This window comes from Danio aesculapii, chromosome 17, assembly GCF_903798145.1.
Source record: "Danio aesculapii chromosome 17, fDanAes4.1, whole genome shotgun sequence".
NCBI lineage: Eukaryota > Metazoa > Chordata > Actinopteri > Cypriniformes > Danionidae > Danio > Danio aesculapii.
The window spans coordinates 28,477,799-28,496,960 of NC_079451.1; the positions used below are offsets into that span (position 1 = coordinate 28,477,799).

A 19,162-nucleotide genomic window follows, 5' to 3' on the forward strand; every position below is an offset into this window, starting at 1 on the left:
TGTAAAAATTGAACGAAACCATTTTAAATTTTTTTTAAACTAAATTAAAATCAACTGTAAGCGCCTTCATGTAAAGGACACATTAAAATAAAAAGACAAAGTAAGGCTATTTTAAGTATAATATTAACATTCCACCCCAACACAAATTACATGTATAGAAACACACGTATAAAATTAGGCATCTGAATGGACTTCAGAACAGTTCAAAGCGGTCATTTAGATATGAACACCACGCTACCGTCTCATCGGGATTACACGGAGCTCGCCACAGGTCTAATGCATAAAATTATGACATGCTTTTTCAAGCCTCCCACATGTTCAAACTCTCCGATTAGTAAAGGCAGCAAACGAATGTCCTTTTCTGCCGCCGTGTAATTGTTTGTGAGCGCCAATAAGTGTCTCTCATTCAGAAGATTACAGGCATCTGTGATAACTGCAAAATAATAAAAAAACAAAACGCCCGGGGGGAAACGGATGTACAGTCGGACCCAACCATCAGCAAATTAATGGGAAAGTCAGAAGGGCTACAGGAGGACGTCAGCTGTCAGAACTTATTTTACTCGTTAAATGGAGAATGCGAGGCTGCGGTGTTTGGCTGAGAAATAAGTGTCTGGGGCAAAACAGATGCTTTGGACAGAGTGATTCTGCCTTAATCTCCCTCTGTGGAACGACCTCCGACAAAACAAAACGCAAACATTCATTTAGAAATAACCGTAAAACGCTGGGGAATTTTCGCAGGACGTCTCTCGAGTGCCTGTGAATGGTTTTATTAATTGATAATAAAAAAAGAGCGTCTGCTGTGTTTAGTCAAAGAGGGAGATCATAATGTTTTTAAGTAAACTGATAATTCGAGAGGGAAAAATACATGCAATTAGCGGGAATTATTATTATTAAATCATTAGACCAAATATTCAAGCAAATGTATGTGAAAATAAAAGATGTAATAAAGTAATCACTCTAAAAAACAAAATAAAATCGAACAAAACTATATGATCGACGGGATTAAATACACGGGTTTTACAATTAAAATTCGACATTTATTCCGTATCTGCTGAATAACCATTTGGTTTAGAAACACAAGGCCACATCTATTAGCAAGACTCAAAAGCACACGAACTTCTGTTTGGTTAGAGTATGAAATCATTTGATTTTTATTGAACAGTGAAACTTATAGTACAGTGGAATAAATAAACCGGTGATGCTCATACAATCAAGACGTAAAACGGAAAATATGCCGACAAGAAAAGCCTCCCTTCTAACTATACAATAAATATTAACAAAGTCCATGAGCAAAATGTACAGGATTGTGAAGATGGTTACTTTAAAAAAACGTCTCAAACAGTAATAAAAGCAAACAGTAATAAATTATTCTGATCGTGACTGAAAAGAAAGTTGTTTAAGCCTCAGACAGTGAAATGTACAACATGACCGATTATTTCAGTATAAGCACTCGCAGTATTTCACTCGTCTCACTAATGCAAGCTGTAAAATGTTTGGTAAACATATTAAACATAAAAAGCCAGTAAAACACATTTTCTAAAAGCAACAAGTCCCCTTCTCGAATATGTAGAAAGTTGAGCATTTCAAACATTTCAGCTCTTGTTAGAGAACATGTTGATAGATTTTCCTAAAAGCGAAATGTGATATGATTTTGAAACCCAATCCTATTCACAAACAGAAAATGTCCCCAGTTTATGTGCTGTACCGAAAGGGAGTTATAATTTCCTGCAAGAAAAAAAAGAGAAATACATTCCGAAGGCTGTGAATGTCTTGTGTTCAGATCCATCTGAATTACAACACATTTCACCATTGAGTCAGAAAGTTTTCTTTGCATCTCCTGAAGTTTTAGCTCCTTAAGTACCTTGTCTGTGAAACAAACAAACCAAATCTAACAATAGCAACAACATTTTTGTATGCGAAAACGATCAATCTGGGAAACAGGATGCATCTCAGGGCGTTTAGCAGTTCTCCAGCCCTTAGCCATAACAAAAGAGATCTACATAAGATTTAAAAGAAAAATAATAAAGTGTATGCTGTGGTCTCTATGACACCAATACATTTCAAGACTTTGTAGTGTACACGTCATCTCGCTCTTCTTCTGCTTGGGAATGACTGTCACTGAAGGACGCACTTCTCCTCTTTCTTTGCCATCTTGCCTTTGTTCTGTTCCAGGGTTCTCTCCAGGTGTTCGTCTTCCTCTTCAGCCCTGCCGACACACACGCACACACACAGATGCAGGATCAGATGGAGAAGCAGGAGAACAGCAGCTGCACCTTCAGTACCTATGACCTGAACTCTGGCTGAATGCTCACTTTGACTCTTAAAATTCTCACAAGGCCTGACTCCAGCTCAACACACTCTGCAATCTGTGGCCTTTAAAACCCTCCCTGAACCATGCTATTGGGCCTAATCCTGGCTCTGACAATCCCACAGTGCCTTGCGGCAGGGAGACTCACTCTTTCTCCTGGGCGTCCAGGTCTCGGACTAGCGCATCGCGTTTGTTGACCAGAATGACCAGCTCATCCAGCAGCAGCTGCTCTCGTCTCTTCTGGGCCTCTGTCTTCTGCCAGTCTGGAGGATGGAGAGGAAAGAAGGAAGAATGTTAGAGGAAAAAACAGAAGTTGTAGAAGTTTGTTTATCGTTATTAAAAAAACACACAAACAAAACCTTTTTAGAAATAGATTTATTTCTATATAATGAGTTTACAAGGTTAGGTGATTTTGATTGGGTGAGACCAAACATTTCCCCTAGATAAAATTATTATTTGAGGTCTGAGTTGAAGGTGATGTAATATTCAAAGCAATATTGGTTCTAAAATATATCTGCGCAGTATTTATAATGCATTATTTGCCTGTTGGACACTTTTTAAACTTTAAAATGCATCTCTCAACTGTCTCTAAAGACACCCAAATGAAATCTTTGCTCAAAATGATTCATTATTTAAAAAGTTAAAGTAAAAAGTTTGTTTATTGTTAAAAAATGCTTTTTAGAATTTAAAATTGTTTAATTTATATATAATGCATTTACAAGATTTTGATTGGGTGATACCAAACATTTCCCCTAGATAAAATGATTAATTAAGGCCTGAGCTGAAAGCGATGTAATGTTCAAAGCAATAATGGTTCTAAAATATTTCTACAGTTTTTATAATCCATGTTTTGCTTGTTGTACACTTACACAAAAGATACCTAAATAAATCTGCTCAAAATCCTTCATTATTTAGGATAGCTGAAGGTAAAAAAAAGTGAAAAAAGTTTATTTATTGTTATGAAAAAAATACTTTTTAGAAATATTTTTATCTATATATTATGAGTTTACAACATTTTATTAGATGTGATACCAAACATTTCTCTAGATATAAGAAAAGTCATTGAGGTCTGAGCTGAAAGAGACCTAATGTTCAAAGCAGTAAGGGTTCTAAAATATCTGTGCAGTATTTACAATACTTTTGCATGTATGTTTCAACAGTCTCTAAAAAGACACCTAAATGAAATCTTTGCTCAAAATCCTTCATTATTTAAGAAGGTTAAATAAAATAAAATAAAGAGAAAAACGTTTTATTGTTATGAAAAAAAAATCTATATATAAAATAAAAATATATCTCCTGTTTAGAAATCTATTTATTTATTCATTATGGGTTTACAAAATGCTGATTGGGTGTGATAGCAAACATTTCGTCTAGATTAAAAGTAATTGAGGCTTGAGCTGAAAGCGACCTAATGTTTAAAGATAAAATGACTTTCCAGTTTGTTCCCAGTTTGGTCATTGTTGTGGATTTTTTCAGGACCATTTGACCTTTCAATTCATGTCCATGTCTTTGTTTTTCACATGGCATGCACTAAAACCTTTATATTGAGTTTGTAATATCTTCATAAAATATGATATAATATATTCATAACAAAACACAAGTTCCAAATTTTGGTAAAACAGCCAGAACAGCAGCTGAGGATTAAAGACATGACTCTCCTGTGATAAAACAATATTCAGCAAAGCCAGCTCAGCCTGTACTCTTGTGGAGTGATTGTGAAGTTGTATCAGGGCTTCTGTATGGAGAGCAGCCACACGGAGGAATTCAGACTGAAAGAATCTGATAACGCCAGTGAATATGAGGACAGTACAAGAACTGCTTTCAGACGCCTCCCAACGGCTCCCAAAGAGATGCACTAATCAGACAAAAACTGAGATTCTTCCACTTCAGCAAACGTGGAGTCCCATAATCTCAAAGAAAAAGGCTTTTTTAAACAAATGATATAAACTGCATGTATAAATGGTGTGTGACTATAGCGAAGGCCTCTGTGAGGTGACCTGCTCCTGTCGCTCTGCCAACAGCAGGTCTGAAATATCAGCCAGGCAGACGAGATCAGGCCTTACTGATACCAGTGCAGATTAAGGCCCTGCTCACAGCCAAGGGGAAGTTATCTTACCAGGCCTATTCTTCAGCCCGCTGTACGAACAGACCATACCAGTGTCTTCACACTGCTTTATTAGCGCTCCCTCATGCACACACACACACACACTTGTTACAGAGCAACCATTTTTGACCAGAAAGATAAACACACCAAAAAGTCAATCTTAAAAACAAGAGCGCTTCATTAAAGCTACAGACTTTTGCTGCATCTGTGTGTGGTGGGTCCTGAAAGGTCTGCTCCTCACTCTCGCTTAACCTCTGCCCCTTTGAAGTCAAGCAAAATGAACACACTTCCAATATTTGAGAGTTATTGGCCCCCAGCAGCTAAATGAAAGTCTTTGGTGTTCTGACAGAGAGGCTAACACTAAATATTTGAGAGGATTCGTCTCAGCTTTAACAAATTTGCAGCAGAAGCTGGGAAAAGAGTCATGTGAAAGAAGCAGCGCAATTAAGCTATTTGTAAATGAAGGCAGTTTTGGGCAGCCAGCAGTGGTGTATTCTCCTATATTCACAGACTGAATTATTATCATCCTACAGGCCGGCCTGTTTATCCTGCACGGCTCTCCATACGTTGCATGTCTTTCACAAGCCTCCTCTATAATTCGCTCTGTCGTTTCTGCAACCCCTCCGTCAAGAACCACAATGCCCACTTCACAAAGCCCTGCCTGGAGGGTAGACTGTGACCAACAAAAACTTCTCCTGCATGTCCCAAAGAGGTAGAGGGCGAGAGAAAAAGCCCCTGGACTCTTTACCTCCTCCTCCTGTTCCCCTTCAGCGTTCTCAGCCAAAAAGCCACAGATCCTCCCCTGCACCTCCGGCAGAGGCCACATGCAGCTGTCAATCAAGCCGGAGCAGCGCCGCCCCCCTCATTAAGAAGGTAAACAATGAATATGGACGCAGAGGGACAGGGCAAACCACAGCAAACCACTGAGCGCAACTTGCCAAAAAAACACCAGCGGAAGCTGCTGCCTCCTCTCTTTTCCTCAGAGAAGAGACGGACGGACTATTTGGAGTTGGTGGTGTTGGGTGGGGGGGGGGGGGTTCAATCCTTTTTGGATTACTCCCCTCTTTCTCTCTCTCTCATCGCCCTGGGCAATCACGTTAAAACTCACATGGTCGGTGCTTATTCAGATAACCCTAACAATGCACACCAATGGTAACCATGTGAGCACTCACAACCCACAGAAGAATGCGCTGGTTCAAATCCCCATGACCCTCCTCCACAGCAAAATTTATTCAAGAGTGCAACCTGCTCGGCAGCTTCAGGAGGCACAGAGCTGAGCTTCTTCTGAAAGATCACCAAACACAAACTTCACACACATGCGGACACAACTTTTGGAGCCAGCGGAGTGGGTTTGAACTTTTTTTTGGAGGAGGAAATAACAGGAAATAAGTAGTGTTGGAGGAATCCAGGGAAAAATGCATGCTCTTATTACAGCAGATTTGGGCGAGCAGTGGGCAGGCTGAGAGCGCCAGCATAAGATGGAGCTGGAGAGAGGCCAGCTGGGAACCAGACAAAGACCAACATGGACAAGGAGGGTGACGGGACAACAGTCCCCGGATTCTTACCCCAAAAATACATCAGAAATAAAGTGACTTCCTCAAATAAATAAATAAACACACAGTGTCTGAATGGCTACTCTGCATCCCGTGTATCTTTGCATGCATGTGAATGGAACTTGTTTGGTTTCAGACCAAGCAAAGTTTAACGTTCAGACAAATGATCTGTGAGATCAACTGGAGGATATTATGATCACCCAATTTAAATGAAACACTCAAAAGTATAACAACAACAACAAAATCTCTGGTGTTCTTTCCCAAACAAACACAAACGTCGTCTATTAGGGGCCCTTGTAGAAAAGTGCACATTGAGAGTCAAATGCAGCAAGCCAGGGCTAAATGGAAATGAACACAGATTTGGGTGAATAGTGGAGAATGAGAAAGTGTCGTCTCGCCTTATCTCCAGTTCCAGTCAACTAGCAATCTTGAAAGAGTTTGCAACATCATCAAAGCCGGCCATTTGATAGGATTCTCACACTGCACCCAATCAATCTGAGGAATACGGCAGCCCAGACATGTAACAAAGCTCAAATAGATTTACAAATGGGGTTGTAGGGGGATAAGCCCTTGCACAGGATTACATATTGATTTTAAACATATAAAAAAGCTTATCATATAAAACCGTAACAACAAAACTGGGGGACCTATGCAGAAATCCCTTGGCAAAAAGGAGCGTCCACTTTCAAATATAACGCCCCGGAGTGCAGCGCATTTGAGGAAAGAAAGAAATAGGGAGAGGGGAGGGGGGAAAAAAGACGAATTTGAGAGAAAGCGTGTGTGCATGGCAGGCAGATAAAAAGGGCAAAAAGGATCAATTTGGAGGCAGAGAAATAGGAGTCATGGCATATTGTGGAAGGCCTCGCCACTTTTCTTTGCCTCCCCACAGCGGAGCACAGACTGAAGGGGTTATCGTTTAGCTGACATTAACACTCACCCTGTTTGCTCCACACCTTTAACTGAATCCATCTTGCCTTTAGAATTGACTAAATATTTTCTTTGCCTTATCCAGGGGGCTTCAGATCTATTAATGCATGACGCAACAAGTGTTCTTCAATTTAACTCTGTAAGTAATGTTATCTGTCGTCATATTAATATATATATATACTGTATAAAAAAGAAGAAGACAAACAAGAGCAACCTGATAAAGGTTACTCCATATGTAATGCTAGTCAAGGCTGGAAAATGTCAGATTTGAATAACTGGCTTCCTTTCAAAATTCAAAAGTGTCAATTTAAATGGAACTGGCCTCACTCCACAGGAAGTTGTAGTGGAATGACAGGAAGATCAAATTACTAAATTGCAATAGAGTGCATCAAACTGCTTTAATAAAAACTCTATTCATTTTCTCCATAGGGAAATTGTTTGTAATGGTAGCCTACTGTGGTAAAAAAACAACCAAAAAAGTAAAAAGGTAATTATGTGTTTATATTAGGCATGAGACCATAACCGTTTTCAAGGTATTGACTTTATTCTTCGCGTATGAGCGGACGCAGCCATTGGCTCGAGATTTTCGGTCTCATTCACTTCCATTCATTTTTAGAGGTTAAAAACAGCTCGTTTTGCTGCTTGATGTTGCAAACTGATATGTTCTTATTATATTATTCTGCTTTGTTTGTATAATCATGAAAACACTTGTTTGTAGAGCAAGTAGTTGACCGTTTGCTGCCGTTTATTATTCCTAGTCATTTCTCCCATAGACAACTGAATCGGAAGTTCTAAAACAATTGCAAAAACGAGCACACTTCCGCATCGAAGAATAAGGTCAATACCGCAGTTTGGAAATGTCAAGGTTTTAAAAATGCCCAAATTTTCTGTTATACCATCCCTATGGCATGTGTTAGATCTTTTTTTACGTTTCTTTTTAGTTTTATAGGACAGCAGTATATCTAGCAGAAAAGATATCAACAGATGCCGTTTTAAGTAGTAAAGAAGTCAGTGATTTTGAAAGTAATGAAAACAGTAGAAGTTCTTTAGCCTGACATGTTTACTGTTTCAAAATATTATAAATGTTGTATATTGTGTTCAAAGGGGATTTTTGTTTTTGTTATCCAGACATTTAAAGAGAATATATTTTAGAGCAGTAATCACAATACCATGAAACTGTGATATTTTTATACAAGGTTATCACACCATCAGAATCAATTATTGGCTCATGTCTAGTTTATATATCACAATTATAGCAACTATGAAATTGTGAGGTTAAAAGTTGAAATTTGTATTCTTTTTATTCAGTGGCAGAAACCAGCGTCCATTAAAGACAGACTTGCTGTAAGATCTGAGGGTATTAACAGACTGTATATGATTTTGTTGAAGCCATTTGTTCACATTAAAAACAATTATGTGCAATAGCAGAATTCATACAGAAAAACAGCATTTCCCATGAGGCTGTACAGAAATGGCAGAGCAGCCGTAAAGCAGGAAGGAGAAGTTTGGCTCACTCCCATGATGCTGCCCAAAATACTTCTGAAATTAGCATCACTGATCTAATACACAATCAACACTGAAAGTTTGCATGTTTTCAGTTTTCTATTAATTTTCAAACGAAAAACAGTTGAGTCCTTATTTAAAACCATGTTAATTAGGCAAGCCATCAGACGACTAATGGCTAGTGGTTTGTTCTAAAATGTTTTTTAAGGTTTAAATGTTAAAACTGCTTTTATTCTAGCCAAACTAAAAGACTTTCACCAGAAGAAAAATACAATGGACCCTTTTCACCAGACTGCTCTGATGCATTTAACAGTCATCATAATTATAAAAGTTTTTAATGTTTAACTTTTTTAAAAAACTTATGGACATTTATATGCATTTATGAATGTATAATATCCTCTTTGTGTCAAATGACAAAAAACAAATGATCAATTGTGCGAGGTCTAATGCAGCGTCTATAAGGCTGAGAGTAAATTTAACGTAATTCTCTCTTCTGGAAGCCGTCTCACACTATTTTTTTTCTTTCTCTGAAAGTCTTGATAACACCATCGTGGAGTTTTTCTTTTTTTTTTTCAGCAAATTGGATTGTGATAAAATATTTGTTGTACTCTCCAATCCACTGCGCTCTGAGTTTACCCAACTATGATGCCTTCCGCTACTGAGAAACCTGGAAATGTGAAAAGGGTCTATAGGAAATACTGAAAAACTCTAATTTCTCTTGGGGAACATTTGAAAATGACATAAAATTGAACAGGAGGGCTAATCATTTTGCTTTACATTTTATTAAGTAGAGTCTTAGTATTTTTATCTTCATGTTTATCTATTTGTTTTACTATATACTTTAGAAATATTACATCATCTAAGGAGCGAGCCTGACTTGTATTGTACTGTGATTATATTTCATACATAACTCTGCCACAAATAAAAATCTTCATCCTGCTACTTCAATTTCCCTGCAATGACTTTAGCATTTAGCATGAAAAAAAAACATCTGAGTACACCATAAAATGCAGACATCCAGTCCTTCTTGACACTTCCTTTAAAAAAGTCTCATAAAATGCTGTGAAAGCTCTCCATGACACCTCTACGAGTCTTCACTATTCCTCATCTCTGGGTCACACAGGCTGTGGATTCTCCTCCGCGCGGTCGTGGGGTCGAGGAGGGTGAGGAGTATTTTTCTCTATCAGCAAGAGAGTGTGTGCTGATACCAGAGAAAGTGTGTGTGCCTGTCTGAACGCCTCAGCCGCTACACTTCCAATGTCATCAGCTGACCAAGCAAATCAGCAATTACCTGTCTGCATTGGCTGGGCGCGAGAGCCCGTTGGGGCTCCAAATAAGAAAGTGATGCACGAAGCTCCTCACCAGCAGCTCAGAACTATCTCTGACTCGCTTCAGAAACAGCCTGACTCTGAATGCCAAGTGCCGAGCCTCATGGGAGAAAGAGCGAGCGAGAGAGAGATAAAGTGTGTGTATGAGAGAGAGAGAGAAAATAACTGCGAGTGATAATTCAACAGGTAGCAGTGTGTGCACTGATAGGCTTGTTACAAGCAGCAGGGACTGAATTACCGCAGCCGCGGACGGACCTCGTCAACCTCGCACCAACATTTGGAACTTGCTCCATGTTCACTGATAAGTGGACACAAGGCCGAGGCACTTCAGCATCTCAACGTTATTAGCTTAAGTTCTTGTTATCGCCTCCTGCATTTAGCGTTCAGTATCACGCCGGCTCTCGCTGTGCAGGAATCTTTGAGAAACAAGACAGAAGCGTGCCAAAATATAGAGATGATCTGCCTGAGGTGAGAGAGCGTCACCATACGCTCTCTCGCTCTCTCTCTCTCTCTGCTTGGCTATTCATGTCCGCTGTCAACCTCTCCCAACTAATTAGAATTGATTTATGATGGATCAGCTCGCTTATCAGGTGCAGAAAGAAATTACCATGGCTAGCCAAGGGGTGAGAGGGTCACCATCGAATTGTAAAATCAATTTGCATTGATTGTAAAAGGTTCATTTTGCGAAAGAGGACACAGTCAAAGGGATTAAACTTAACCAGACAACTTTGATACCGCACAATAGGCTTTATTTTTTTTTTTTAGCTGTCTGTATAACACACACTCAAAACTCTTAGAAACGCAAGCACGTCCACTGGAGCCCTGGGGCACATCATAGAGATTCAATATTGATGTGGAAGTGACATCCGCACTTGTGGCTGCAATACTTGCCATTTTTGAGAGCTACACGTATATATGGTGTAGAATGCACTGGGTGAATGTGTGTGTTTAAAAGGCAGGCGGTGTTTATGGATCAGGCCACAGTGGGCGGAGCCTGATCAGAGGTGTCAAAGAGCATGTTTAATTAAGCAGGAGAGGATCTTTGTCTTTCACAGAGCACCTCTCAAATTCACCCCCCAAATCCCTCATTCGCTCCCTCTTACCTTCAATCGCCAGCATTGCCCTTAATTCTCGGTTCAGCAGCTCAAAGCGTCTCTCCAGATCGTGTTCCTTCTCCCTGGGCAAGTTGTAAAAGTTCATCAATATGTTAATGACTAAATCATTAAACACTTAAAGAAACCTTTAATAAACATTGATTCGTGAACTCGCCAACACCTTGCCTACCTCACATTAATCTACTGCAAATAAGCGATACACAAACCGGAACCAAGAGTGGCAAGATGACGGTGGGGTGAGAGAGAGAGAGAGGAAAAAAAAAAGAAGCAGGCGGGCGGGCGGGCGGCGTATCACGCGGCAAATTAAATTTCACCACTTTCAAATGTATTGGAAATGAGCTAACTCTGTCCCTAATAGAATTTGTCCTTCACAGCCTGTTCGGTGACTAAAAAGAAAATGAAAGAAAGAGAAATTATCAAGGCCCTTTTAATTGAGCACTTAAAAAGCCCTTTTCCAGTGATATAATGTGATTAGAATACTTCAATCTGTCATTTGTAAGAGCTTTGAAACTCTGTCTCTTTCTTCTCCTCCTCTCTCTCTCTCTCTCTTTATGCAGAATGAACGGCCGCACAGATTTCTCTGCGTCTCACTTTTAAAGAAAGGGATGAAAGCTTTCAAAAATGAACATTATCATCTCTCTAGGCACAAAAATAACTGTGAACGTAGTTAAAAAAGAGGGTAAATATGCAGGTTATTGTTATAATGGCTTCGTCTTTTAGGTGAATGAAGTCATTTTTTCACTTCTTTTTTCAAGAAGGGGGGGGGGGGGGGTCGATCCAATTCTCATAATGGCTGGAATAATACAGTCTTTGAAATCACATTATTGCAGACGCGTCCGCACTGATATGGCGTTTTGGAGGGCCGCAGGGGGAGGGGTGCGAGTGAATGAGGGGCCCGACCTTCTGACTGGGCTCTGGGTCTCCTGGGAAAATCATTTCAAGTGTGGGTCTCCATGAATTATAGGTGTGCGCTTCTACTGGTAAAGCTAAGAAAGAGAGCAAACATGAACTCACAGCAGAGAGAGCTGGTTCTGCCGGCGGATCAGAGCGTTCTTCTTGTTGACCAGCGTGAACCATTCCTGCATCATGGACTCCTCTTCTTCCTTATTATTCCCTGTAAAACAGAAAGAAAAATGTGGAAAAGTTTATTACACAGAAGCAATCTTACTTTGTGTCATAGTAAACATGACATGCAGAAAACTTAAACACAAGTTAATCTTCAATCAAATTAATAAATATAATTATATTATTTAACATGCTTCTTCTTTTAAAGACTGATCAGATATATAATCAAAGGATTGCATCTAAATTTCTGCATATATTAACATGTCATCCATCTAAGTTTTGTATTGATTCTTTAGTGTTGAGTCTATTTGGATATTATTTCATATTTAAAGTTTTAATAATATGTGATCCTAGACCACAAAATCTTATGTTATGTGAGCATATTTGTGGAAATAGCCAAGAATGCACTGAATGAGCTAAAATTGTAGATTTTTATTTTGTGCCAAAAAAAAAAAAATTAATAAAATAAAATAATTAGTTTGGGGTCAGTAGGATTTTTTCATCTTTTAAAATAAGCTTCTCCTGCTCATCAAGGCTGCATTTATTTCCTCACAAATACAGTACAAACTGTAAAACTGTAAAATGTTCTTGCACTATAGAATAACTGTGCAAAAGCAGCTTATTATTTAATTTAATAATATATTCCAGTGATTTTAAAGATGAATTTTCAGCTTCATTACTCCAGTCTTCTGCGTCACATGATCCTTCAGAAATCACTCTAATATGAATTATTATTGTTAACATTATTATTATTATTATTATTATTATTATTATTGGTAATAGTAAAAAAAGCAATAATGACAGGAGTAATAATTTCATTTGAAACTACATATATAAATAAATATTTAATAAGTCTTTAACAGTTTAATATTTTTATAAAATTTGATAAATGTCGCATTGATGAACAGAATAATTTTCTTAAAAAAAAAAAATGGAATAAAAAAACCAAGCCCAAACTTTTGACCGGTAGTGTATATGTATATATTTAATAAAGATCATGTTCTGTGAAGTAAATGCCCTCCTATATCAAAGCTTATTTTTTGATTAGTAATATTTAATCTTAACAATTCAATTCGGACAACTTTAAAGGTGATTTCTATATTTACATTTTTTTGAATCCTCAGATTCCAGATTTTTAAATAGTTTTATCTCGGCCATGTACTGTTATGTAAAATCTTATTTATACAGCTTTCATATAATGTAAAAATCTCAATAAAAAAAAAAACAATAATAATAAAATAAATAAATAAATATAGTTATAGTACCCCTGTTACAGGTTTTGTGGTCCAGGCTCACATGCTGTTTTGGAAAATTGATTTTGTTTAAAATGATTTACATCTTAACAACTTTTCTAAATATTTTATTTTAGTTTGTTGAATTTAAAATGTTAATAATTTTGCTGTTTTTGTTTTATATGCTTTATATCTACATAGCTGCTCATCTATTTTAAACTTTTAGTCATTTTTTAAGTCTATAAAGCTTTTTATACATTTGATCTTTAGCTATTTTAAAGTCAATCAAATAAAAATACAAAAATAGATTAAACTATCTGAAATAAAATACATTGTAAAAAAAGAAGCTGGGTTCCACAATCGATTTGTGTTGGGAAAACAAAGAAATGAATTTAACTTATTCACTTTTACAAATTGAAGTTGACTGAACAAACAATTAAGTCACAAAATTGTGTTGTTTTTACATTAGGACTGCACGATATTGGAAAAATCTGATATCACAATATGAATAGTTTCAGGAGAAGGTTTGAATAGCTATATTTAGCATTTTTCTGGGGAGTCTAACCGTATTCAGGTACAGAATCTGAATAATCACAATGCAAAAAGAAGAAGCTTTTCTTACTTTGTCTCATTTCTAGTCTAAATATTCTAAGATCAAGTGAAAATATTGTAAAAAAAATTGAGTTTTTCCTTAAAATGAGCATTTATCTATGGGAGAAATAAAATAATCTTGTTTTTACTTTGAAATGTAGATATTTGGACTAGAAACAAGACAACATTCTAAGAAAAACCTTTAATAAGTAAATACAATAAATGTTTGTTACACCTATAAACATCATTACTTTTTGTGCCCAAATGTTTAAGACTCTCTTGAAATGTTCATTCTCAGGCCTTAAAACACATGCAAATGATAAACCTTTACTCGATTTTGGTTAAACACGGCAGTGACTCTGTGTTCTGTGGCTCCAGGTTAACTAAAATTCAGACTCAACATTGCCTATCTTGCCATGTGACTATTGTTCAGCCCTAATAAACACTGTTATTTAGTTAATGGTGATAATTTCAGTTAATAATAACAACTCAAACCACAATATAACCATTTCATTTCTAAAGTCTTTTTTCCACACAGGCCTTCATATTTTAATAGCGAGAGAAACACACACTCTTTCGCTTGACTTTCTCTGGCACAGATAAGTTAAGCACTTTTCTCACACCTCCAACGAGTATAAAGTGCATCAAATGAGATTATCTGACAGGCTTTTCTCAACAGCGCAGACTGACACGCACGTTAGGAAGCCATCCAGATGTGTGTTCACTACCTACATATTAGACTCTGCTATTGTCAGAAAAACAGAGATGCCTCTGGATTAGAGCAGGATTAATGCAGGCTGTTACTTTCCTCCACCGACTGGGATTAAAGCCTCAGCTCTGGATCTTTGTGCAGCTTCAGAGCTTCAGATTCAATGTACATCCCATCCACAAGCCCATGCGCTGTGCCTCAGGCCTACATGAGAAGATGCTAGACTTACAGAGTCAAACTACTTACTGTTCAGGGGCCACATGATTGACAGCTACTGTAAGAAACTCAATCACTGACTTAGCAAAAATCGGTTGTTAAGGACTTAAAGACACATAAGTGGGCACATTTATTTTTCAAAATACTTTTTTATTAGGCAAAAAGTAATTAAATTGTTTTGAAAAGCACCAAACGAATATAAACACTGGATTTGGTGGGTAAATTAAAAGGTTTTACACACCAATAGGTCAAAAACTTTATTAATTCAAATTCAAAATGTCTAAACGCATTATGGCTTAGATCAAACTGCAAATCCTGTTACAATTATTAAAGTATGCAACATGATGCAAAGTTTGATGTGAACAGCTCATGAAAACAGTGTTTTCAGTGTCTTTGAATGGCTCAGTAGAAATAGAAATGTTACTGTCATTTTTTCACAAAAATAAACTTTCTATGGATTAAAGTTTAAAAGAAAAAAAATCTACAAATTCTGTATACATCTAATAAATCCACAAGCCCATGCACTGTGCCTCAGGCCTACATGAGAAGATGCTGGACTTACAGAGTCAGAAACTACTCCCTGTTCAGGGGCTTGATGATGATTGACAGCTAGGAAACTCAATCACTGACTTAGCAAAAAGTGTTTTTGGAGCAAAAAGGCTGTGAAGGACTTAAGGGCACATTAGCGGGTGCGTTTATTTTTCAAAATACTTTTTTTATTAAGCAAAAAATAATTAAATTGTTTTGAAAAGTAACAAATGAATATAAACAGTGGATTTGGTGAGTACATGAACAGGTTTTACACACCAACAACTTCATTAATTCAATGTGTGAAATAAAGTTATGCTTTAGAAAATTGCAAATCTTATAAAAACGTATTTTTAACAGCTTGAAATTTAAAAAAATGCATTAAAAAAATTAAATAAAAAAAGAGAAATAGTCGGCGCCAGTGGTGTAGTGGTTAGTGTGTCGACACATGCACTCCGGTGCTGGTGACCCGAGTTCGATTCCGCCTTGCGGTCCTATGCCAATCCTTCCCCTCTCTCTGCTCCCCATGCTTTCCTGTCAATACTCTTTACTGTCCTGTACATTAAAGGTCAAAACCCCAGAAAAAAAAAAGATTTATTAAAAAAATAATAATAATAAATAAATAAATAGAAGTTTAGCTGTAATTAACTCACAGACGGTTTATTTCTGTGAAAGCAAAGTTTGAAAGAAAAAAAAACATTAACTAAATATTAATATTAAGACTAATAATTTAATTAAACTTAATTAAACAAACTAATTAAAACTTAAAACTTAATTAAACATTAAACAAATACTGTAATTTTATAACAATAATAATAAAAATAATACACCACCAAAATGATATTAATAAAAATAAATAAGTACAATTAGATTTTTGCTTATTATTATTATTATTATTATTATTATTATTATTATTTATTATATTATTTATAATAAACATAATTATTTAATAAAAACAATAGATGTTACAATTAACATGTTGTTCTTTAGTTCAAGTGATTGGCTTAAAGTTAGTTAACCTCAAAGATTTCCCATTTTCTGACCATACGATGCCATCTTGATTTGACCTCCGCAGGTATGAAATTAAAACAGACACTGTTAGGGTTTGGTACGGTTTGGGTCGTGGGGTAAACTGGTTAAGTGGGTTCAGGAAGAATGACTCCGATGTCAGTATTCGGAGCATTTTTGTGACACTAATTATGTCTTTGAAGAGGGATGAAAGAGGAGAAAAGATGAAAGATCCTTTAAGCTTATGTAATCACATCACCTAGTCTTGGCTCCTGTGATACCTGTCTGTTGCTGACAGCATCAACAACACAATTAAGATCCATACACAAACACACACACACTCGCTCTTTTCACTAACACGAGCACTTTAACATCAACTTTTGAAGATCGTCAGATGAGAATCAGAGCATTACACCATAAAATAAAGACGTGTGTACTGTGGATGAGCTTGCCGGAACGGTCAAATGTCTTTGTTTACAGATAAAAGTCAAACACTAATACAATGACTGTGTTTTTAGTTAAACTTTTTTTAAACTGATTCATGCATTCCTTTCTAGGACTTTAAAAAAAAAATGCTGAACGAAGTCAGGTTCAAATTCCTGATTCACTTTTCCTCATATTTGAGTCAAATGTTTCTGCAGAGAGGATTTATGAATCTCTTATCGGTAGTCCATAATAGGGCTGCAAAATATTGGAAAAAGCTGCAATATTTAATTTTTCTGTGATATATATTGCAATATGAATGCAGTTTTACCAGATGGTTTGAATAGCTCTGTTTGGAAAACAATCATTAAGATGATTAGATCAACTGGGGTGATTTTGTAAAGGTGTGAATCATGTATAAAACATAATCAACGAATTGCAAGCAGGAATAATTACAATAGAGCAATGAAAAAAGTCGAATAAACAGTGCTTTATGGTTTTCCGTAGAGTTGAACAGTATTCAGGTACAGAAATTGAACAACGAAATGTAAAAGAACACTGTATAGTCTTCAATGTATTAATAATTTAGTAAAATTACCCTACTGAAATTACAAATGTACCTTTTGTCCCCAAATGCTTTAAACTCTCTTGAAATGCCTTTAAACAGATGCAAATGACAAATGTCACTCTGTTATGGTTATACTTGGCAATGACACCACAAATCGCATCTATTCTCAACCTTTATGCTGATCAATAATCCTAATTCAACATTGCATCTCCTGCGATGTGACTATTGTAGGGACACCCACATTGCGATGCTGAAACAATATATGGCGCAGCCCCTTGTCTATAATTCACCAAATACTGCAGAAACAGACTAAATATTAATAAACTTTGTAGAATAAAATGTATATGTATAATACATGTTCATGCATATAATAATACATATAATCGACTAAATAAGTATAAACCTGTCACTCTGTAAAGTTCTTCAGAATACAGAATAAGTAAAACAAAACTTCAAGAAGTGTGTATTGTAATTGAATTCTATAAACACAAATTGATAAAGTGTGACAAGAGAAACCCTTAAAAGTGTATTTTGGATATTTTCTTTGCATCCATCTAAAAACACTTTATGAAAAGCCAAAAAGTCCACATCTCAAAACTGACAGGTGCATAAAAAAAAACGGCATTACCTGCATTATCTCACCTTTAATTAAGGCAAACTTAGTGAGACTTCTTTAAAAACAAAAGAAGCTTTCAACAGTAGGTAGAAAGTACTAATATAAATGAGGATAAGTATTGCACCTTAACCTGTGCACTGTTCAAATTTACTACTCTTTTGTTATGTTTGAGATGAAAACAGCCACTAAATTAAACTGCTGTAAAATGCATCAGATAAACTTTTTTTTCCATAAATCTGTTGATCAACCTCAGTCCTGATCAAAACTACTAAATTGTTTAGAAAATGACAGGATTTTAACTCTTTAATTGCCATGTTCACAAAGGATGTCACTGATTTGTGAAAAAAAGACGTATTTTCAATATAAAACGTAACAGTGGACTGGCCTTTTTAAAACCTTTTTATCACAGTCTTTGTCACAGACATGTGAATGATTAGTAACAACACTGGTTTTGATGCATTGTTTTATTTGAATACTTTCTCCCTAATTTACTGTTGGTGGCTGTTTTTGCCTCATTGACTTGCATTATAACCACATCTGATGGTGCACAAATACACAGTCTTTGTTTTTGTTTACTCCATGTAGAGCTGAGATGCACATTTTGAATTTCTTGGACACATCAAGGTAAGGGCGTAAAAGTCACCCTCACACACTCAGACACACATACACATATTTTAATTTGCTGCTATACTCCATATAAAATCCAGAAATTAAGCTTTTTTGGCATCTAAAGGGTTAATGGTGCCAACTGATGATCAACAGTAAAATGTACAAATTTTACCTCTTCCCAAGAGAAAAATACAACCAACAATCAAAAATGCCAGATTATATGGTGTCATGGCTTTGTAATAAAAAAAAGCTGTTGAAATGAAAGTCAATGTGGAAAAAACAGCCACCAATAATGAAAATTAATCAAAAACAAAGCATCAAAGACAATGTTGTTTCACATATCCAAGACTTTCATAAATAAAATCCAGTCCACAATTACGTTTTATATTGAAAATACCTCATTTTGTGTGTTTTTCAGCACACAAATTGGTGACATAATTTATGAATTTGACAATTAAAGCATTAAAATCCTGTCATTTTCTAAACAATTTAGTAGTTTTGATCAGGACTGAGGTTGATTAACAGATTTATGCAAAAAAAAAATTGTAAAAAAAAATTATCTGATGCATTTCAAAGCAGTTCAAGTCAGTGGATGTTTTCATCCCGAACATAACAAAAGGGTAGTACATTTGCCCAGAGTGTATAGTTGAGTTTTTTTTTTTTAATTCAAAGCATTTTCTCAAAATATGTGTCAAAATAAGATCATTCTGCTTGCTGAAACACAGAAAAAAAGTTATGGCAAAATTAAGACCCAAAATC

General features: G+C 36.3%; 1 protein-coding gene across 6 annotated transcripts in view; it reads right to left on the reverse strand.

The window, feature by feature from the left end:
• Positions 1-1,069: 1,069 nt before the first annotated feature.
• The window catches only part of ehbp1 (EH domain binding protein 1), a 209,516-nt gene continuing 191,423 nt past the window's right edge, over positions 1,070-19,162 (reverse strand). The window contains exons 23-26 of one of the 6 annotated variants that reach the window (XM_056477550.1): positions 11,853-11,952; positions 10,827-10,900; positions 2,457-2,571; positions 1,070-2,206 (exon numbers count right to left, since the gene is read on the reverse strand). In XM_056477550.1, coding sequence (XP_056333525.1) covers positions 2,116-2,206; positions 2,457-2,571; positions 10,827-10,900; positions 11,853-11,952 — 380 coding nt within the window. In that variant the 3' untranslated portion in view covers positions 1,070-2,115. The remainder of the gene's footprint in view (positions 2,207-2,456; positions 2,572-10,826; positions 10,901-11,852; positions 11,953-19,162) is intronic. The other 5 variants (XM_056477549.1, XM_056477555.1, XM_056477551.1 and 2 more) reach the window with 5 other exon arrangements.